Source organism: Echiichthys vipera (assembly GCF_963691815.1).
Source record: "Echiichthys vipera genome assembly, contig: SCAFFOLD_44, whole genome shotgun sequence".
Lineage (NCBI taxonomy): Eukaryota > Metazoa > Chordata > Actinopteri > Perciformes > Trachinidae > Echiichthys > Echiichthys vipera.
In genome coordinates, this window is record NW_028154801.1 from 7,501 (window position 1) to 29,701 (window position 22,201).

Genomic DNA, 22,201 nt, shown 5'->3' on the forward strand with positions numbered 1-22,201 from the left:
TTTTGTGTCTTTTTTGTGTCTTTTTGTGTCTTTTTTGTGTCTTTTTGTGTCTTTTTGTGTGTTTTTGTGTCTTTTTTGTGTCTTTTGTGTGTTTTTCATGTAATTTTCGTGTATTTTTGTGTCGTTTTTGTGTGTTTTTGTGTCTTTTTTGTGTGTTTTTGTGTCGTTTTTGTGTGTTTTTGTGTCTTTTTTTGTCTTTTTGTGTCTTTTTTGTGTGTTTTTGTGTCTTTTTTGCGTCTTTTTGTGTCTTTTTTGTGTCTTTTTGTGTCTTTTTGTGTCTTTTTTGTGTCGTTTTTGTGTGTTTTTGTGTCTTTTTTTGTGTTTTTGTGTCTTTTTTCTATCTTTTTGTATCTTTTTGTATCTTTTTGTGTGTTTTTGTGTCTTTTTTGTGTCTTTTTTTGTGTTTTTGTGTCTTTTTTGTGTGTTTTTGCGTCTTTTTGTGTCTTTTTGTGTCTTTTTTTGTGTGTTTTTGCGTCTTTTTGCGTTTTTACACACACGTGTTAAAGGGTGTGTGTGTGTGTGTGTGTGTGTGTGTGTGTGTGTGTGTGTGTGTCCCTCAGTGTGACGATCACACACTTGAACCTGACCCACTCCGACCTTCGCTTCGTCCCTGAAGTCGGTTTGTTGTTCGACGTCCAGAACTCGTCCATCGCCCTGAGCTTCAGCCGACGCGTCCTCTACTGGTTCTTGTGAGTCCTGGTCCTGGTCCTGGTCCTGGTCCTGGTCCTGGTCCCTGTGAGTCCTGGTCCTGGTCCTGGTCCTGGTCCTGGTCCTGGTTCTGGTCCTGGTCCTGGTCCTGGTCCCTGTGAGTCCTGGTCCTGGTCCTGGTCCTGGTTCTTGTGGGTCCTGGTCCTGGTCCAGGTCCTGGTCCTGGTCCTGGTCCCTGTGAGTCCTGGTCCCTGTGGGTCCTGGTCCTGGTTCTTGTGAGTCCCTGGTCCTGGTTCTTGTGAGTCCTGGTCCTGGTTCTTGTGAGTCCTGGTCCTGGTTCTTGTGGGTCCCTGGTCCTGGTTCTTGTGAGTCCCTGGTCCTGGTTCTTGTGGGTCCCTGGTCCTGGTTCTTGTGAGTCCTGGTCCTGGTTCTTGTGAGTCCCTGGTCCTGGTTCTTGTGAGTCCTGGTCCTGGTTCTTGTGAGTCCCTGGTCCTGGTTCTTGTGAGTCCCTGGTCCTGGTTCTTGTGAGTCCTGGTCCTGGTTCTTGTGAGTCCCTGGTCCTGGTTCTTGTGGGTCCTGGTCCTGGTTCTTGTGAGTCCCTGGTCCTGGTTCTTGTGAGTCCCTGGTCCTGGTTCTTGTGAGTCCTGGTCCTGGTTCTTGTGAGTCCCTGGTCCTGGTTCTTGTGGGTCCCTGGTCCTGGTTCTTGTGAGTCCTGGTCCTGGTTCTTGTGAGTCCTGGTCCTGGTCCTGGTTCTTGTGAGTCCCTGGTCCTGGTCCTGGTCTTGGTCCTGGTTCTTGTGAGTCCTGGTCCTGGTCCTGGTTCTTGTGAGTCCCTGGTCCTGGTCTTGGTCCTGGTTCTTGTGAGTCCTGGTCCTGGTCCTGGTCCCTGTGGGTCCTGGTCCTGGTCCTGGTCCTGGTCCCTGGTGGGTCCTGGTCCTGGTTCTTGTGGGTCCTGGTCCTGGTCCTGGTCCCTGTGGGCCCTGGTCCTGGTCCTGGTCCTGGTTCTTGTGAGTCCCTGGCTCTTGTGGGTCCCTGTGGGTCTTGGTCCTGGTCCTGGTCCAGGTCCAGGTCCTGGTCCTGGTCCTGGTTCTGGTCCTGGTCCTGGTCCTGGTCCCTGTGGGTCCTGGTCCTGGTCCTGGTCCTGGTTCTTGTGAGTCCTGGTCCTGGTTCTTGTGAGTCCTGGTCCTGGTTCTTGTGAGTCCCTGGTCCTGGTTCTTGTGAGTCCAGGTCCTGGTTCTCGTGATACCCTGGTCCTGGTTCTTGTGAGTCCTGGTTCTTGAGGGTCCTGGTCCTGGTTCTTGTGAGTCCCTGGTCCTGGTTCTTGTGAGTCCTGGTCCTGGTTCTTGTGGGTCCTGGTCCTGGTTCTTGTGGGTCCTGGTCCTGGTTCTTGTGAGTCCCTGGTCCTGGTTCTTGTGAGTCCTGGTCCTGGTTCTTGTGAGTCCCTGGTCCTGGTTCTTGTGAGTCCTGGTCCTGGTTCTTGTGAGTCCCTGGTCCTGGTTCTTGTGAGTCCTGGTCCTGGTTCTTGCGAGTCCCTGGTCCTGGTTCTTGTGAGTCCCTGGTCCTGGTTCTTGTGAGTCCCTGGTCCTGGTTCTTGTGGGTCCCTGGTCCTGGTTCTTGTGAGTCCTGGTCCTGGTTCTTGTGAGTCCCTGGTCCTGGTTCTTGTGAGTCCCTGGTCCTGGTTCTTGTGAGCCCCTGGTCCTGGTTCTTGTGAGTCCCTGGTCCTGGTTCTTGTGGGTCCCTGGTCCTGGTTCTTGTGAGTCCCTGGTCCTGGTTCTTGTGAGTCCCTGGTCCTGGTTCTTGTGAGTCCCTGGTCCTGGTTCTTGTGAGTCCTGGTCCTGGTTCTTGTGAGTCCCTGGTCCTGGTTCTTGTGAGTCCCTGGTCCTGGTTCTTGTGGGTCCTGGTCCTGGTTCTTGTGGGTCCCTGGTCCTGGTTCTTGTGGGTCCCTGGTCCTGGTTCTTGTGAGTCCTGGTCCTGGTTCTTGTGAGTCCCTGGTCCTGGTTCTTGTGAGTCCCTGGTCCTGGTTCTTGTGAGTCCTGGTCCTGGTCCTGGTTCTTGTGAGTCCCTGGTCCTGGTCCTGGTTCTCGTGAGTCCCTGGTCCTGGTTCTTGTGAGTCCTGGTCCTGGTTCTTGTGAGTCCCTGGTCCTGGTTCTTGTGAGTCCCTGGTCCTGGTTCTTGTGAGTCCCTGGTCCTGGTTCTCGTGGGTCCCTGGTCCTGGTTCTTGTGAGTCCCTGGTCCTGGTTCTTGTGAGTCCCTGGTCCTGGTTCTTGTGAGTCCCTGGTCCTGGTTCTTGTGGGTCCCTGGTCCTGGTTCTAGTGAGTCCCTGGTCCTGGTTCTTGTGAGTCCCTGGTCCTGGTTCTTGTGGGTCCCTGGTCCTGGTTCTTGTGAGTCCCTGGTCCTGGTTCTTGTGAGTCCCTGGTCCTGGTTCTTGTGGGTCCAGGTCCTGGTTCTTGTGAGTCCTGGTCCTGGTTCTTGTGAGTCCTGGTCCTGGTTCTTGTGGGTCCCTGGTCCTGGTTCTTGTGAGTCCCTGGTCCTGGTTCTTGTGAGTCCCTGGTCCTGGTTCTTGTGAGTCCCTGGTCCTGGTTCTTGTGGGTCCCTGGTCCTGGTTCTTGTGAGTCCCTGGTCCTGGTTCTCGTGAGTCCCTGGTCCTGGTTCTTGTGGGTCCTGATCCTGGTTCTCGTGAGTCCTGGTCCTGGCTCTTGTGGGTCCTTGGTCCTGGTTCTTGTGAGTCCTGGTCCTGGTTCTTGTGAGTCCCTGGTCCTGGTTCTTGTGAGTCCTGGTCCTGGTCCCTGTGGGCCCTGGTCCTGGTTCTTGTGGGTCCCTGGTCCTGGTTCTCGTGAGTCCCTGGTCCTGGTTCTTGTGGGTCCTGGTCCTGGTTCTTGTGAGTCCTGGTCCTGGTTCTTGTGGGTCCTGGTCCTGGTTCTTGTGGGTCCCTGGTCCTGGTTCTTGTGAGTCCTGGTCCTGGTTCTTGTGGGTCCCTGGTCCTGGTTCTTGTGAGTCCTGGTCCTGGTTCTTGTGAGTCCCTGGTCCTGGTTCTTGTGGGTCCCTGGTCCTGGTTCTTGTGAGTCCCTGGTCCTGGTTCTTGTGAGTCCCTGGTCCTGGTTCTTGTGGGTCCCTGGTCCTGGTTCTTGTGAGTCCTGGTCCTGGTTCTTGTTGGTCCCTGGTCCTGGTTCTTGTGAGTCCCTGGTCCTGGTTCTTGTGGGTCCTGGTCCTGGTTCTAGTGAGAACCCGGTTCTTGTCCTCCTCAGTTACGACACGGGACGCATCGACGCGGCGGCGGACGGCGTGGACATCCGGGCGGTCCTGAACCTGATCCGGGACCCGGACGGACGCCTCAAGATCGGCAACATGAGCTGCGACGCCAACATCGCCAAGATGAGCGCCAAGTTCAGCGGCACGCTCGGGTAAACGACCATTAAGTGTTCACTTAGGGGTCTCTACCTTCACTTAGGTGTCTCACTTAAGTGTCTCACTTAGGTGTCTCACTTAGTTGTCTCTACCTTCACTTAGGTGTCTCACTTAGGTGTCTCACTTAGGTGTCTCACTTAGTTGTCTCTACCTTCACTTAGGTGTCTCACTCAGGTGTCTCTACCTTCACTCAGGTGTCTCTACCTTCACTCAGGTGTCTCTACCTTCACTCAGGTGTCTCTACCTTCACTCAGGTGTCTCTACCTTCACTCAGGTGTCTCTACCTTCACTCAGGTGTCTCTACCTTCACTCAGGTGTCTCTACCTTCACTCAGGTGTCTCTACCTTCACTTAAGTGTCTCACTTAGGTGTCTCTACCTTCACTTAGGTGTCTCTACCTTCACTTAAGTGTCTCACTTAGGTGTCTCTACCTTCACTTAGGTGTCTCTACCTTCACTTAAGTGTCTCACTTAGGGGTCTCTACCTTCACTCAGGTGTCTCTACCTTCACTCAGGTGTCTCTACCTTCACTCAGGTGTCTCTACCTTCACTCAGGTGTCTCTACCTTCACTCAGGTGTCTCTACCTTCACTTAAGTGTCTCACTTAGGTGTCTCTACCTTCACTTAGGTGTCTCTACCTTCACTTAGGTGTCTCACTTAGGTGTCTCTACCTTCACTTAGGTGTCTCTACCTTCACTCAGGTGTCTCACTTAAGTGTCTCACTTAAGTGTCTCACTCAGGTGTCTCACTCGGGTGTCTCACTCAGGTGTCTCACTTAGATGTCTCACTTAAGTGTCTCACTTAGATGTCTCACTTAGGTGTCTCACTTAGGTGTCTCAATCAGGTGTCTCTACCTTCACTTAGGTGTCTCACTTAGTTGTCTCTACCTTCACTTAGGTGTCTCTACCTTCACTCAGGTGTCTCTGCCTTCACTTAGGTGTCTCTACCTTCACTTAGGTGTCTCACTTAGGTGTCTCTACCTTCACTTAGGTGTCTCTACCTTCACTCAGGTGTCTCACTTAGGTGTCTCTACCTTCACTTAGGTGTCTCTACCTTCACTTAGGTGTCTCTACCTTCACTTAAGTGTCTCACTTAGGTGTCTCTGCCTTCACTTAAGGGTCTCTACCTTCACTTAGGGGTCTCTACCTTCACTTAGGTGTCTCTACCCTCACTTAGGTGTCTCTGCCTTCACTTAGGTGTCTCTACCTTCACTTAGGTGTCTCTGCCTTCACTTAGGGGTCTCTACCTTCACTTAGGGGTCTCTACCTTCACTTAGGTGTCTCACTCGGGTGTCTCACTTAGGTGTCTCACTTAGGTGTCTCACTTAGGTGTCTCACTTAAGTGTCTCTACCTTCACTTAGGTGTCTCACTTAAGTGTCTCACTTAGGTGTCTCTACCTTCACTCAGGTGTCTCACTCAGGTGTCTCACTCGGGTGTCTCACTTAGGTGTCTCACTTAAGTGTCTCACTTAGATGTCTCACTTAAGTGTCTCACTTAGATGTCTCACTTAGGTGTCTCTACCTTCACTCAGGTGTCTCACTTAGGTGTCTCTACCTTCACTTAGGTGTCTCACTTAAGTGTCTCACTTAAGTGTCTCACTTAGGTGTCTCACTCGGGTGTCTCACTTAAGTGTCTCACTTAAGTGTCTCACTTAGGTGTCTCACTCGGGTGTCTCACTTAGGTGTCTCACTCAGGTGTCTCACTTAGATGTCTCACTTAAGTGTCTCTACCTTCACTTAGGTGTCTCACTTAGATGTCTCACTTAAGTGTCTCACTTAGGTGTCTCACTCAGGTGTCTCACTTAAGTGTCTCACTTAAGTGTCTCACTTAGGTGTCTCTACCTTCACTTAGGTGTCTCACTCAGGTGTCTCACTTAGATGTCTCACTTAAGTGTCTCACTCGGGTGTCTCACTTAGGTGTCTCACTTAGATGTCTCACTTAAGTGTCTCTACCTTCACTTAGGTGTCTCACTTAAGTGTCTCACTCGGGTGTCTCACTTAGGTGTCTCACTCGGGTGTCTCACTCAGGTGTCTCACTTAAGTGTCTCACTAAGGTGTCTCACTTAGATGTCTCACTTAAGTGTCTCACTTAAGTGTCTCACTTAGGTGTCTCACTCAGGTGTCTCACTTAAGTGTCTCACTTAGGTGTCTCACTTAGATGTCTCACTTAAGTGTCTCACTTAAGTGTCTCACTTAGGTGTCTCACTCGGGTGTCTCACTCAGGTGTCTCACTCAGGTGTCTCACTTAAGTGTCTCACTTAGATGTGACACTTAAGTGTCTCACTTAAGTGTCTCACTCAGGTGTCTCACTTAAGTGTCTCACTTAGGTGTCTCTACCTTCACTTAGGGGTCTCTACCTTCACTTAGGTGTCTCTACCTTCACTTAGGGGTCTCTACCTTCACTTAAGTGTCTCACTTAGGTGTCTCACTCGGGTGTCTCACTTAGGTGTCTCACTTAGGTGTCTCTTCCTTCACTTAGGTGTCTCTACCTTCACTTAAGTGTCTCACTTAGGTGTCTCACTCGGGTGTCTCACTTAGGTGTCTCACTCAGGTGTCTCACTTAGGTGTCTCAACCTTCACTCAGGTGTCTCTACCTTCACTTAAGTGTCTCTACCTTCACTTAGGTGTCTCACTTAGGTGTCTCTACCTTCACTCGGGTGTCTCTACCTTCACTTAGGTGTCTCTACCTTCACTCAGGTGTCTCACTTAAGTGTCTCACTTAAGTGTCTCACTCAGGTGTCTCACTTAAGTGTCTCACTTAGGTGTCTCACTCAGGTGTCTCACTTAGGTGTCTCACTTAGGTGTCTCACTCGGATGTCTCACTCAGGTGTCTCTACCTTCACTTAGGGGTCTCTACCTTCACTTAGGTGTCTCTACCTTCACTCAGGTGTCTCACTTAGGTGTCTCTACCTTCACTTAGGTGTCTCTACCTTCACTTAGGTGTCTCTACCTTCACTCAGGTGTCTCTACCTTCACTTAGGTGTCTCTACCTTCACTCAGGTGTCTCACTTAGGTGTCTCTACCTTCACTTAGGTGTCTCTACCTTCACTTAGGTGTCTCTACCTTCACTCAGGTGTCTCTACCTTCACTTAGGTGTCTCTACCTTCACTCAGGTGTCTCACTTAGGTGTCTCTACCTTCACTAAGGTGTCTCTACCTTCACTCAGGTGTCTCACTTAGGTGTCTCTACCTTCACTTAGGTGTCTCTACCTTCACTCAGGTGTCTCACTTAGGTGTCTCTTCCTTCACTTAGGTGTCTCACTTAGGTGTCTCTACCTTCACTTAGGTGTCTCTACCTTCACTCAGGTGTCTCTACCTTCACTTAGGTGTCTCTACCTTCACTTAGGGGTCTCTACCTTCACTCAGGTGTCTCTACCTTCACTTAGGTGTCTCTACCTTCACTTAGGTGTCTCACTTAGTTGTCTCTACCTTCACTTAGGTGTCTCTACCTTCACTTAGGTGTCTCACTTAAGTGTCTCACTCAGGTGTCTCACTTAAGTGTCTCACTTAAGTGTCTCACTTAAGTGTCTCACTTAAGTGTCTCACTTAGGTGTCTCACTCGGGTGTCTCTACCTTCACTTAGGTGTCTCTACCTTCACTTAGGGGTCTCTACCTTCACTTAAGGGTCTCTACCTTCACTTAGGGGTCTCTACCTTCACTTAAGGGTCTCTACCTTCACTCGGTTGTCTCACTTAATAGTCTCTTCTGTGTCTTTAGGAGAGTTTACGACTTCCTGTCCGGACTCCTGACGACGGGGATGCGCTTCCTCCTCAACAAGCAGGTCTGTACCTGTCTCTCTCTCACCTGTCTCTCTCACCTGTCTGTCTCTCACCTGTCTCTCTCTCACCTGTCTCTCTCTCACCTGTCTCTCTCTCACCTGTCTGTCTCTCACCTGTCTCTCTCACCTGTCTCTCTCTCACCTGTCTGTCTCTCACCTGTCTCTCTCTCACCTGTCTGTCTCTCACCTGTCTCTCTCTCACCTGTCTCTCTCTCACCTGTCTCTCTCTCACCTGTCTCTCTCTCTCTCTCTCTCTCTCTCACCTGTCTCTCTCTCACCTGTCTCTCTCTCACCTCTCTCTCTCTCAACTGTCTGTCTCTCACCTGTCTCTCTCTCACCTGTCTCTCTCTCACCTGTCTCTCTCTCACCTGTCTCTCTCTCACCTGTCTCTCTCACCTGTCTCTCTCTCACCTGTCTCTCTCTCACCTGTCTGTCTCTCACCTGTCTCTCTCTCTCACCTGTCTCTCTCTCACCTGTCTCTCTCTCACCTGTCTCTCTCTCACCTGTCTCTCTCTCACCTGTCTCTCACCTGTCTCTCTCTCACCTGTCTCTCTCTCACCTGTCTCTCTCTCTCACCTGTCTCTCTCTCACCTGTCTCTCACCTGTCTCTCTCTCACCTGTCTCTCTCTCACCTCTCTCTCTCTCACCTGTCTCTCTCTCACCTGTCTCTCACCTGTCTCTCTCTCACCTGTCTCTCTCACCTGTCTCTCTCTCACCTGTCTCTCTCTCACCTGTCTCTCTCACCTGTCTCTCTCTCACCTGTCTCTCTCTCACCTGTCTCTCTCTCACCTCTCTCTCTCTCTCACCTGTCTCTCTCTCACCTGTCTCTCACCTGTCTCTCTCTCACCTGTCTCTCTCACCTGTCTCTCTCTCACCTGTCTGTCTCTCTCTCACCTGTCTCTCTCTCACCTGTCTCTCTCTCACCTGTCTCTCACTCTCACCTGTCTGTCTCTCACCTGTCTCTCTCTCACCTGTCTCTCTCACCTGTCTCTCTCACCTGTCTCACTCTCGCCTGTCTCACTCTCACCTGTCTCTCTCTCACCTGTCTCTCTCTCACCTGTCTCTCTCTCACCTGTCTCACTCTCACCTGTCTGTCTCTCACCTGTCTCTCTCTCACCTGTCTGTCTCACCTGTCTCTCTCTCACCTGTCTGTCTCTCACCTGTCTCTCTCTCTCACCTGTCTGTCTCTCACCTGTCTCTCTCTCACCTGTCTGTCTCTCACCTGTCTCTCTCTCTCACCTGTCTGTCTCTCACCTGTCTCTCTCTCACCTGTCTCTCTCTCTCTCTCTCTCTCAACTGTCTCTCTTTCACCTGTCTCTCTCTCACCTGTCTCTCTCTCACCTGTCTCTCTCTCACCTGTCTCTCTCTCTCTCTCTCACCTGTCTCTCTCTCACCTGTCTCTCTCTCACCTGTCTCTCTCTCACCTGTCTCTCTCTCACCTCTCTCTCTCTCACCTGTCTCTCTCACCTGTCTGTCTCTCACCTCTCTCTCTCTCACCTGTCTCTCTCTCTCTCTCTCTCTCACCTGTCTCTCTCTCACCTGTCTCTCTCTCACCTGTCTCTCTCTCACCTGTCTCACTCTCACCTGTCTCTCTCTCACCTGTCTCTCTCTCACCTGTCTCTCTCTCACCTGTCTCTCTCTCACCTGTCTCTCTCTCACCTGTCTGTCTCTCACCTGTCTCTCTCTCACCTGTCTCTCTCTCACCTGTCTCTCTCTCACCTGTCTCTCTCTCACCTGTCTCTCTCTCACCTGTCTCTCTCTCCAGATCTGCCCCGCCCTGCACCACGCCGCCCTGGTCCACGTGAACTCCCTGTTGGACACGATCCCCGTGCGGGCGGACGTGGACCACGTCGTCGGCATCGATTACTCCCTGACGGGCGACCCAGCCGTGACGCCCCGGAGCCTGGACCTGCACTTCAGGGTCAGGGGGGTACTTCCATACTTCCACATCCACCACCAGGACCCAGGACCCTACACGGACCCCTGCTAACCCGCCTGTGTGTCTCTCCTCAGGGGATGTTCTTCGACCGGTCCGCCCCCGACGACGCGCTGGAGAACCAGGCGGTGGAGCCGGTGCTCCGGGAGCACGAGCGCATGGTCTACCTCGCCCTGTCCGAGTTCTTCTTCGACAGCGGGCTCCACGCGTACTTCAGAGCCGGGGTCTTCCGGATGGACGTGGTCCACGATAAGGTGCGGGCGCACTGGAGACCCCCAAGACCACCAGAGACCCCCAAGAACCACCATAGGTCCCCCAAGAACCACCATAGACCCCCAAAACCACCATAGACCCCCAAGAACCACCATAGACCCCCAAAACCACCATAGACCCCCCAAACCACCACCACAGACCCCCCAAACCACCACCGCAGACCCCCCAGAATCACCACCATAGGTCCCCCAAGACCACCATAGGTCCCCCAGAACCACCATAGACCCCCAAGAACCACCATAGGTCCCCCAAGACCACCATAGGTCCCCCAAGAACCACCATAGGTCCCCCCAAACTACCACCATAGACCCCCAAAACCACCATAGGTCCCCAAGAACCACCACAGACCCCCAAGACCACCACAGGTCCCCCAAGACCACCATAGGTCCCCAAGAACCACCATAGGTCCCCAAGAACCACCATAGGTCCCCAAGAACCACCACAGACCCCCCAAACCACCACAGACCCCCCAAACCACCACTGCAGACCCCTTAAACCACCACCATAGACCCCCCAAACCACCACCACAGACCCCCCAAAACCACCACAGACCCCCCAAACCACCACCGCAGACCCCCCAAACCACCACCATAGACCCCCCAAACCACCACCACAGACCCCCCAAACCACCACCACAGACCCCCCAAACCACCACCACAGACCCCTTAAACCACCACAGACCCCCCAAACCACCACCACAGACCCCCAAACCACCACCACAGACCCCCCAAACAACCACTGCAGACCCCTTAAACCACCGCAGACCCCCCAAACCACCACCACAGACCCCCCAAACCACCACTGCAGACCCCCCAAACCACCGCCACTACAGACCCCCCAAACCACCACCACAGACCCCCAAACCACCACCACAGACCCCCCAAACCACCACCACAGACCCCCCAAACCACCACCACAGGCCCCCAAAAAAACCACAGACCCCCCAAACCACCACCACAGACCCCCAAACCACCAGAGACCCCCCAAACCACCACAGACCCCCCAAACCACCACAGACCCCCCAAACCACCACCACAGACCCCCCAAACCACCACGACAGACCCCTTAAACCACCACAGACCCCCCAAACCACCACAGACCCCCCAAACCACCACAGACCCCCCAAACCACCACGACAGACCCCTTAAACCACCACAGACCCCCCAAACCACCACCACAGACCCCCCAAACCACCACTGCAGACCCCCCAAACCACCACCACAGACCCCCTAAACCACCACAGACCCCCCAAACCACCACCACAGACCCCCCAAGACCACCATAGACCCCCGTGAACCACCATAGACCCCCAAGAACCACCAGAGACCCCCTAAGACCACCATAGACCCCCAAGAACCACCACAGACCCCCAAGAACCACCATAGACCCCCAAGAACCACCATAGACCCCCAAACCACAACCACAGACCCCCCAAACCACCACAGACCCCCCAAACCACAACCACAGACCCCCCAAACCACCACAGACCCCCCAAACCACCACAGACCCCCCAAACCACCACCACAGACCCCCCAAACCACCACAGACCCCCCAAACCACCACCACGGACCCCCCAAACCACCACAGACCCCTTAAACCACCACAGACCCCCCAAACCACCACCACAGACCCCCCAAACCACCACAGACCCCTTAAACCACCACAGACCCCCCAAACCACCACAACAGACCCCCCAAACCACCACCACAGACCCCCCAAACCACCACTGCAGACCCCCCAAACCACCACCACAGACCCCCCAAACCACCACCACAGACCCCCCAAACCACCACAGACCCCCCAAACCACCACAGACCCCCCAAAACCACCACTGCAGACCCCCCAAACCACCACAGACCCCCCAAACCACCACAGACCCCCTAAACCACCACCACAGACCCCCCAAACCACCACTGCAGACCCCCCAAACCACCACTGCAGACCCCCAAACCACCACCACAGACCCCCAAACCACCACAGACCCCCCAAACCACCACAGACCCCCCAAACCACCACCACAGACCCCCCAAACCACCACCACAGACCCCCAAACCACCACAGACCCCCCAAACCACCACCACAGACCCCCCAAACCACCACCACAGACCCCCCAAACCACCACAGACCCCCCAAACCACCACTGCAGACCCCCCAAACCACCACCACAGACCCCCAAAACCACCACTGCAGACCCCCCAAACCACCACCACAGACCCCCAAACCACCACAGACCCCCCAAACCACCACAGACCCCCAAACCACCACAGACCCCCCAAACCACCACAGACCCCCCAAACAACCACGGACCCCTTAAACCACCACAGACCCCCCAAACCACCACAGACCCCCCAAACCAACACTGCAGACCCCCCAAACCACCACAGACCCCCCAAACCACCACAGACCCCCCAAACCACCACCACAGACCCCCCAAACCACCACAGACCCCCAAACCACCACCACAGACCCCCAAACTACCATAGACCCCCCCAGAACCACCATAGACCCCCCAGATCCACCACAGACCCCCCAAACCACCACCACAGACCCCCCAAACCACCACCGCAGACCCCCCAAACCACCACCACAGACCCCCAACCAGCACAGACCCCCAAAACACCACCACAGACCCCCCAAACCACCACAGACCCCCCAAACCACCACCACAGACCCCCCAAACCACCACAGACCCCCAAACAACCACAGACCCCCCAAACCACCACCACAGACCCCCCAAACCACCACAGACCCCCCAAACCACCACAGACCCCCCAAACCACCACAGACCCCCCAAACCTCACCCGGACCGTCCTTTTGTCTTCCAGATGTCCAAAGACCTGGAGATGTTGCTGAGGACCACCTACTTTGGAGTCATCATGATGCTGGTGAGACAAGGGGGGAGACAAGGGGGGAGACAAGGGGTGAGACAAGAGGTGAGACAAGGGGGGAGACAAGGGGTGAGACAAGGGGTGAGACAAGGGGTGAGACAAGAGGTGAGACAAGAGGTGAGAGAAGGGGTGAGACAAGAGGTGAGACAAGAGGTGAGACAAGAGGTGAGACAAGGGGTGAGACAAGAGGTGAGACAAGAGCTGAGACAAGGGGTGAGACAAGGGGTGAGAGAAGGGGTGAGACAAAGGGTGAGACAAGAGGTGAGACAAGGGTGAGACAAGAGGTGAGACAAGGGGTGAGACAAGAGGTTAGACAAGAGGTGAGAGAATGGGTGAGACAAGGGGTGAGACAAGGGGTGAGACAAGGGGTGAGACAAGAGGTGAGAGAAGGGGTGAGACAAGGGGTGAGACAAGGGGTGAGACAAGAGGTGAGACAAGGGGTGAGACAAGGGGTGAGACAAAGGGGTGAGACAAGGGGTGAGACAAGGGGTGAGACAAGGGGTGAGTCAAGGGGTGAGAAAAGGGGGGAGACAAGAGGTGAGACAAGGGGTGAGACAAGAGGTGAGACAAGGGGTGAGACAAGGGGGGGGGACAAGGGGTGAGACAAGAGGTGAGACAAGAGGTGAGACAAGGGGTGAGACAAGGGGTGAGACAAGAGGTGAGACAAGAGGTGAGACAAGGGGGGAGACAAGGGGTGAGACAAGGGGTGAGACAAGAGGTGAGACAAGGGGTGAGACAAGGGGTGAGACAAGGGGTGAGACAAAGGGTGAGAGAAGTTGAGACAAGGGGTGAGACAAGAGGTGAGACAAGAGGTGAGACAAGGGGTGAGACAAGGGGGAGACAAGGGGTGAGACAAGGGGTGAGACAAGAGGTGAGACAAGGGGTGAGACAAGAGGTGAGACAAGGGGTGAGACAAGAGGTGGGACAAGGGGTGAGACAAGGGGTGAGACAAGAGGTGAGACAAGGGGTGAGAGAAGAAGTGAGACAAGAGGTGAGACAAGGGGTGAGACAAGGGGTGAGACAAGGGGTGAGACAAGGGGTGAGACAAGGGGTGACACAAGGTGAGACAAGGGGTGAGACAAGAGGTGAGACAAGGGGTGAGACAAGGGGTGAGACAAGAGGTGAGACAAGGTGAGATAAGGGTGAGACAAGGGGTGAGACAAGGTGAGACAAGGGGTGAGACAAGAGGTGAGACAAGAGGTGAGACAAGAGGTGAGACAAGGGGTGAGACAAGGGGTGAGACAAGAGGTGAGACAAGAGGTGAGACAAGAGGTGAGACAAGGGGTGAGACAAGGGGTGAGACAAGGTGAGACAAGAGGTGAGACAAGAGGTGAGACAAGGGGTGAGACAAGGTGAGACAAGAGGTGAGACAAGGGGTGAGATAAGGGGTGAGACAAGGGGTGAGACAAGGGGTGAGACAAGGTGAGATAAGAGGTGAGATAAGGGGTGAGACAAGGGGTGAGACAAGGGGTGAGACAAGGTGAGAAAAGAGGTGAGACAAGAGGTGAGACAAGGGGTGAGACAAGGTGAGACAAGAGGTGAGACAAGGGGTGAGATAAGGGGTGAGACAAGGGGTGAGACAAGGGGTGAGACAAGGTGAGATAAGGGGTGAGACAAGGGGTGAGACAAGGGGTGAGACAAGGTGAGAAAAGAGGTGAGACAAGAGGTGAGATAAGGGGTGAGACAAGGGGTGAGACAAGGGGTGAGACAAGGTGAGAAAAGAGGTGAGACAAGAGGTGAGACAAGGGGTGAGACAAGGGGTGAGACAAGGTGAGACAAGGTGAGACAAGAGGTGAGACAAGGGGTGAGATAAGGGGTGAGACAAGGGGTGAGACAAGGGGTGAGACAAGGTGAGATAAGGGGTGAGACAAGGGGTGAGACAAGGGGTGAGACAAGGTGAGAAAAGAGGTGAGACAAGAGGTGAGATAAGGGGTGAGACAAGAGGTGAGACAAGAGGTGAGACAAGAGGTGGGACAAGGGGTGAGACAAGGGGTGAGACAAGGGGTGAGACAAGAGGTGAGACAAGGGGTGAGACAAGAGGTGAGACAAGGGGTGAGACAAGAGGTGAGACAGGGTGAGACAAGGGGTGAGACAAGGGGTGAGACAAGAGGTGAGACAAGAGGTGAGAGAAGGGGTGAGACAAGGGGTGAGACAAGGGGTGAGACAAGAGGTGAGACAAGGGGTGAGACAAGAGGTGAGACAAGGGGTGAGACAAGAGGTGAGACAAAGGGTGAGACAAGGGGTGAGACAAGGGGTGAGACAAGAGGTGAGACAAGAGGTGAAACAAGAGGTGAGACAAGGGGTGAGACAAGAGGTGAGACAAGGGGTGAGACAAGAGGTGAGACAAGGGGTGAGACAAGGGGTGAGACAAGGGGTGAGACAAGGGGTGAGAAAAGAGGTGAGACAAGGGGTGAGACAAGAGGTGAGACAAGGGGTGAGACAAGAGGTGAGACAAGGGGTGAGACAAGGGGTGAGACAAGAGGTGAGAGAAGAGGTGAGACAAGGGGTGAGACAAGGGGTGAGACAAGGGGTGAGACAAGAGGTGAGAGAAGAGGTGAGACAAGGGGTGAGACAAGGGGTGAGACAAGAGGTGAGAGAAGAGGTGAGACAAGGGGTGAGACAAGGTGAGAGAAGGGGTGAGACAAGAGGTGAGACAAGGGGTGAGATAAGAGGTGAGACAAGGGGTGAGACAAGGGGTGAGAGAAGGGGTGAGACAAGAGGTGAGACAAGGGGTGAGACAAGAGGTGAGAGAAGAGGTGAGACAAGGGGTGAGACAAGGTGAGAGAAGGGGTGAGACAAGAGGTGAGACAAGGGGTGAGATAAGAGGTGAGACAAGGGGTGAGACAAGGGGTGAGACAAGGTGAGACAAGATGTGAGACAAGGGGTGAGACAAGGGGTGAGACAAGGGGTGAGACAAGGGGTGAGACAAGGGGTGAGACAAGAGGTGAGACAAGAGGTGAGACAAGGGGTGAGACAAGGTAAGAAAAGGGGTGAGACAAGGGGTGAGACAAGGGGTGAGACAGGGGGAGACAAGAGGTGAGACAAGGGGTGAGAAAAGAGGTGAGACAAGGGTTGAGACAAGGGGTGAGACAAGAGGTGAGACAAGGGGTGAGACAAGGGGGAGACAAGGGGTGAGACAATGGGTGAGACAAGGGGTGAGACAAGGGGTGAGACAATGGGTGAGACAAGGGGTGAGACAAGGGGTGAGACAAGGGGTGAGACAAGGGGGAGACAAGAGGTGAGACAAGAGGTGAGACAAGGGGTGAGACAAGAGGTGAGAGAAGAGGTGAGACAAGAGGTGAGACAAGGGGTGAGACAAGAAATGAGACAAGGGGTGAGACAAGGGGTGAGACAAGAGGTGAGACAAGAGGTGAGACAAGAGGTGAGACAAGAGGTGAGTCAAGGGGTGAGAAAAGGGGTGAGACAAGGGGTGAGACAAGGGGTGAGACAAGGGGTGAGACATGAGGTGAGACAAGGGGTGAGACAAGGGGTGAGACAAGGGTTGAGACAATGGGTGAGATAAGGGGTGAGACAAGAGGTGAGACAAGGGGTGAGACAAGAGGTGAGACAAGGTGGGAGACAAGGGGTGAGACAAGGGGTGAGACAAGAGGTGAGACAAGGGGGGAGACAAGGGGTGAGATAAGGGGTGAGACAAGGGGTGAGACAAGGGGTGAGACAAGGTGGGAGACAAGGGGTGAGACAAGGGGTGAGACAAGGGGGGAGACAAGGGGTGAGACAAGGGGGGAGACAAGAGGTGAGACAAGAGGGGAGACAAGGGGTGAGACAAGGGGTGAGAAAAGGGGTGAGACAAGGGGTGAGACAAGGGGTGAGACAAGGTGTGAGACAAGGGGTGAGACAAGGGGTGAGACAAGGGGTGAGTCAAGAGGTGAGACAAGGGGTGAGACAAGGGGTGAGACAAGAGGTGAGACAAGGGGTGAGACAAGGGGTGAGACAAGGGGTGAGACAAGGGGTGAGTCAAGAGGTGAGACAAGAGGTGAGACAAGGGGTGAGACAAGGGGGGAGACAAGGGGTGAGACAAGAGGTGAGACAAGGGGTGAGACAAGGAGTGAGACAAGGGGTGAGATAAGGGGTGACACAAGGGGTGAGACAAGGGGTGAGACAAAGGGTGAGACAAGGGGTGAGACAAGGAGTGAGACAAGAGGTGAGACAAGGTGAGAGAAGGGGTGAGACAAGGGGTGAGACAAGGGGTGAGACAAGAGGTGAGAGAAGGTGAGACAAGGTGAGACAAGGGGTGAGACAAGGGGTGAGACAAGGGGTGAGAAGGGGTGAGACAAGAGGTGAGACAAGGGGTGAGACAAGGGGTGAGACAAGGGGTGAGACAAGAGGTGAGAGAAGGTGAGACAAGGGGGAGACAAGAGGTGAGACAAGGGGTGAGACAAGGGGTGAGACAAGAGGTGAGACAAGGGGTGAGACAAGGGGTGAGACAAGAGGTGAGAGAAGTTGAGACAAGGGGGAGACAAGAGGTGAGACAAGGGGTGAGACAAGAGGTGAGACAAGGGGTGAGACAAGAAGTGAGACAAGGGGTGAGACAAGGGGTGAGACAAGAGGTGAGACAAGGTGAGACAAGGGGTGAGACAAGAGGTGAGACAAGAGGTGAGACAAGGGGTGAGACAAGGGGTGAGAGAAGGGGTGAGACAAGGGGTGAGACAAGAGGTGAGACAAGGGGTGAGACAAGAGGTGAGACAATGGGTGAGACAAGGGGTGAGACAAGAGGTGAGAGAAGGGGTGAGACAAGGGGTGAGACAAGGGGTGAGACAGGAGGTGAGACAAGGGGTGAGACAAGGGGTGAGACAAGGGGTGAGACAAGGGGTGAGACAAGAGGTGAGACAAGGCGTGAGACAAGGGGTGAGACAAGAGGTGAGACAAGGAGTGAGACAAGGGGTGAGACAAGGGGTGAGACAAGAGGTGAGACAAGGGGTGAGACAAGGGGTGAGACAAGGTGAGACAAGAGGTGAGACAAGGGGTGAGACAAGGGGTGAGACATGGGGTGAGACAAGGGGTGAGACAAGAGGTGAGACAAGGGGTGAGACAAGGTGAGACAAGGGGTTAGACAAGAGGTGAGACAAGGGGTGAGACAAGAGGTGAGACAAGAGGTGAGACAAGAGGTGAGACAAGGGGTGAGACAAGGGGTGAGACAAGGGGTGAGACAAGAGGTGAGACAAGGGGTGAGACAAGGGGTGAGACAAGGGGTGAGACAAGAGGTGAGACAAGGGGTGAGACAAGGGGTGAGAGAAGGGGTGAGACAAGGGGTGAGACAAGGGGTGAGACAAGAGGTGAGTCAAGGGGTGAGACAAGAGGTGAGACAAGGGGTGAGACAAGAGGTGAGACAAGAGGTGAGACAAGAGGTGAGACAAGGGGTGAGACAAGGGGTGAGACAAGGGGTGAGACTAGAGGTGAGACAAGGGGTGAGAGAAGGGGGGAGACAAGAGGTGAGACAAGGGGTGAGACAAGAGGTGAGACAAAGGGTGAGACAAGAGGTGAGACAAGGGGTGAGACAAGGGGTGAGAGAAGGGGTGAGACAAGAGGTGAGACAAGAGGTGAGACAAGGGGTGAGATAAGGGGTGAGACAAGGGGTGAGACAAGAGGTGAGAAAAGGGGTGAGAGAAGGGGTGAGACAAGAGGTGAGACAAGGGGGGAGACAAGGGGGGAGACAAGAGGTGAGACAAGGGGTGAGAGAAGGGGTGAGACAAGGGGTGAGACAAGAGGTGAGACAAGGGGTGAGACAAGGGGTGAGACAAGAGGTGAGACAAGGGGGGAGACAAGGGGTGAGACAAGAGGTGAGACAAGAGGTGAGACAAGGGGTGAGACAAGGGGGGAGACAAGGGGTGAGACAAGGGGTGAGACAAGAGGTGAGACAAGAGGTGAGACAAGGGGTGAGAGAAGGGGTGAGACAAGGGGTGAGACAAGAGGTGAGACAAGGGGTGAGACAAGGGGTGAGACAAGAGGTGAGACAAGAGGTGAGACAAGGGGTGAGACAAGAGGTGAGACAAGGGGTGAGTCAAGAGGTGAGACAAGGGGTGAGACAAAGGGTGAGACAAGGGGTGAGACAAGGGGTGAGAGAAGGTGAGACAAGGGGTGAGACAAGAGGTGAGACAAGGGGTGAGACAAGAGGTGAGACAAGGGGTGAGACAAGGGGTGAGATAAGGGGTGAGACAAGAGGTGAGACAAGGTGAGACAAGGGGTGAGACAAGGGGTGAGACAAGAGGTGAGACAAGAGTTGAGACAAGGGGTGAGACAAGGGGTGAGACAAGGGGTGAGACAAGGGGTGAGACAAGAGGTGAGAGAAGGGGTGAGACAAGGGGTGAGACAAGGGATGAGACAAGAGGTGAGACAAGAGGTGAGACAAGGGGTGAGACAAGAGGTGAGACAAGAGGTGAGACAAGGGGTGAGACAAGGGGTGAGACAAGAAGTGAGACAAGGGGTAAGACAGGGTGAGATAAGGGGTGAGACAAGGGGTGAGACAAGGGGTGAGTTAAGGGGTGAGACAAGGGGTGAGACAAGAGGTGAGACAAGGGGTGAGACAAGAGGTGAGACAAGGGGTGAGACAAGGGGTGAGACAAGAGGTGAGACAAGGGGTGAGACAAGGTGAGACAAGAGGTGAGACAAGGGGTGAGACAAGAGGTGAGACAAGGTGAGACAAGGGGTGAGACAAGGGGTGAGATGAGGTGAGACAAGGGGTGAGACAAGAGGTGAGACAAGAGGTGAGACAAGAGGTGAGACAAGGGGTGAGACAAGGGGTGAGACAAGGGGTGAGACAAGGGGTGAGAGAAGAGGTGAGACAAGGGGTGAGACAAGGGGTGAGACAAGGGGTGAGACAAGGGGTGAGACAAGAGGTGAGAAAATGGGTGAGACAAGGGGTGAGACAAGGGGTGAGACAAGAGGTGAGACAAGGGGTGAGACAAGGGGTGAGACAAGAGGTGAGAGAAGAGGTGAGACAAGGGGTGAGACAAGGGGTGAGAGAAGAGGTGAGACAAGGGGTGAGACAAGGGGTGAGACAAGGGGTGAGACAAGGGGTGAGACAAGAGGTGAGAAAATGGGTGAGACAAGGGGTGAGACAAGGGGTGAGACAAGGGGTGAGACAAGAGGTGAGACAAGAGGTGAGACAAGGTGAGACAAGAGGTGAGACAAGGGGTGAGACAAGAGGTGAGACAAGGGGTGAGACAAGAGGTGAGACAAGAGGTGAGACAAGGGGTGAGACAAGGGGTGAGACAAGAGGTGAGACAAGGGGTGAGACAAGGGGTGAGACAAGGTGAAACAAGAGGTGAGACAAGGGGTGAAACTAGAGGTGAGACAAGGGGTGAGACAAGGGGTGAGACAAGGTGAGACAAGAGGTGAGACAAGGGGTGAGACAAGAGGTGAGACAAGGGGTGAAACTAGAGGTGAGACAAGGGGTGAGACAAGGGGTGAGACAAGGTGAGACAAGAGGTGAGACAAGGGGTGAGACAAGAGGTGAGACAAGGGGTGAGACAAGGGGTGAGACAAGAGGTGAGACAAGGGGTGAGACAAGAGGTGAGACAAGGGGTGAGACAAGGGGTGAGACAAGGGGGGAGACAAGGGGGGAGACAAGGGGTGAGACAAGGGGTGAGACAAGAGGTGAGACAAGGGGTGAGACAAGGTGAGACAAGAGGTGAGATAAGAGGTGAGACAAGGGGTGAGACAAGGGGTGAGACAAGAGGTGAGACAAGAGGTGAGACAAGGGGTGAGACAAGAGGTGAGACGAGGGGTGAGACGAGGGGTGAGACAAGGTGAGACAAGGGGTGAGACAAGGGGGAGACAAGGGGTGAGACAAGGGGTGAGACACGGTGAGACAAGGGGTGAGACAAGGGGTGAGACAAGGGGTGAGACAAGAGGTGAGACAAGGGGTGAGACAAGGGGTGAGACAAGAGGTGAGACAAGGGGTGAGACAAGGGGTGAGACAAGGGGTGAGACAAGAAGTGAGACAAGAGGTGAGACAAGAGGTGAGACAAGAGGTGAGACAAGGGGTGAGATAAGGGGTGAGACAAGAGGTGAGACAAGAGGTGAGACAAGGGGTGAGATAAGGGGTGAGACAAGGGGTGAGACAAGAGGTGAGACAAGGGGTGAGACAAGAGGTGAGAGAAGAGGTGAGAAAAGGGGTGAGACAAGAGGTGAGACAAGGGGTGAGACAAGAGGTGAGACAAGGGGTGAGACAAGGGGTGAGACAAGAGGTGAGACAAGAGGTGAGACAAGGGGTGAGACAAGGGGAGACAAGGGGTGAGACAAGGGGTGAGACAAGGGGTGAGACAAGAGGTGAGACAAGGGGTGAGACAAGGGGTGAGACAAGGGGTGAGACAAGGGGTGAGACAAGAGGTGAGACAAGGGGTGAGACAAGGGGTGAGACAAGAGGTGAGACAAGGGGTGAGACAAGAGGTGAGACAAGGGGTGAGACAAGGGGTGAGACAAGAGGTGAGACAAGGGGTGAGACAAGGGGTGAGACAAGGGGTGAGACAAGAGGTGAGACAAGGGGTGAGACAAGGGGTGAGACAAGGTGAGACAAGGGGTGAGACAAGGGGGAGACAAGGGGTGAGACAAGGGGTGAGACAAGGGGTGAGACAAGGTGAGACAAGAGGTGAGACAAGAGGTGAGACAAGGGGTGAGAAAAGGGGTGAGAAAAGGGGTGAGACAAGAGGTGAGACAAGGGGTGAGACAAGGGGTGAGACAAGGGGTGACAAGGGGTGAGACAAGGGGTGAGACAAGAGGTGAGACAAGGGGTGAGACAAGGGGTGAGACAAGGTGAGACAAGAGGTGAGACAAGGGGTGAGACAAGGTGAGACAAGAGGTGAGACAAGGGGTGAGATAAGGGGTGAGACAAGGGGTGAGACAATGGGTGAGACAAGAGGTGAGACAAGGGGTGAGACAAGAGGTGAGACAAGGGGTGAGACAAGAGGTGAGAGAAGGGGTGAGACAAGGGGTGAGACAAGAGGTGAGACAAGGGGTGAGAAAAAAGGTGAGACAAGGGGTGAGACAAGGTGTGAGACAAGGGGTGAGACAAGGGGTGAGACAAGGTGTGAGACAAGGGGTGAGACAAGAGGTGAGACAAGGGGTGAGGCAAGAGGTGAGACAAGGGGTGAGACAAGGGGTGAGACAAGAGGTGAGACAAGGGGTGAGACAAGAGGTGAGACAAGGGGTGAGACAAGGGGTGAGACAAGGGGTGAGACAAGGGGTGAGACAAGGGGTGAGAGAAGGGGTGAGACAAGGGGTGAGACAAGGGGTCAGACAAGAGGTGAGACAAGGGGTGA

At 54.3% G+C, this 22,201-nt stretch overlaps 1 protein-coding gene across 1 annotated transcript in view; it reads left to right on the forward strand.

The window, feature by feature from the left end:
* The window catches only part of pltp (phospholipid transfer protein), a gene marked incomplete at its 5' end in the record, with an annotated part of 44,056 nt that overhangs the window by 6,268 nt on the left and 15,587 nt on the right, over window positions 1-22,201 (forward strand). The window contains 6 exons of the mRNA XM_083940982.1: window positions 561-689; window positions 3,893-4,048; window positions 7,766-7,829; window positions 9,592-9,747; window positions 9,840-10,016; window positions 12,861-12,920. Coding sequence (XP_083797108.1) covers window positions 561-689; window positions 3,893-4,048; window positions 7,766-7,829; window positions 9,592-9,747; window positions 9,840-10,016; window positions 12,861-12,920 — 742 coding nt within the window. The remainder of the gene's footprint in view (window positions 1-560; window positions 690-3,892; window positions 4,049-7,765; window positions 7,830-9,591; window positions 9,748-9,839; window positions 10,017-12,860; window positions 12,921-22,201) is intronic.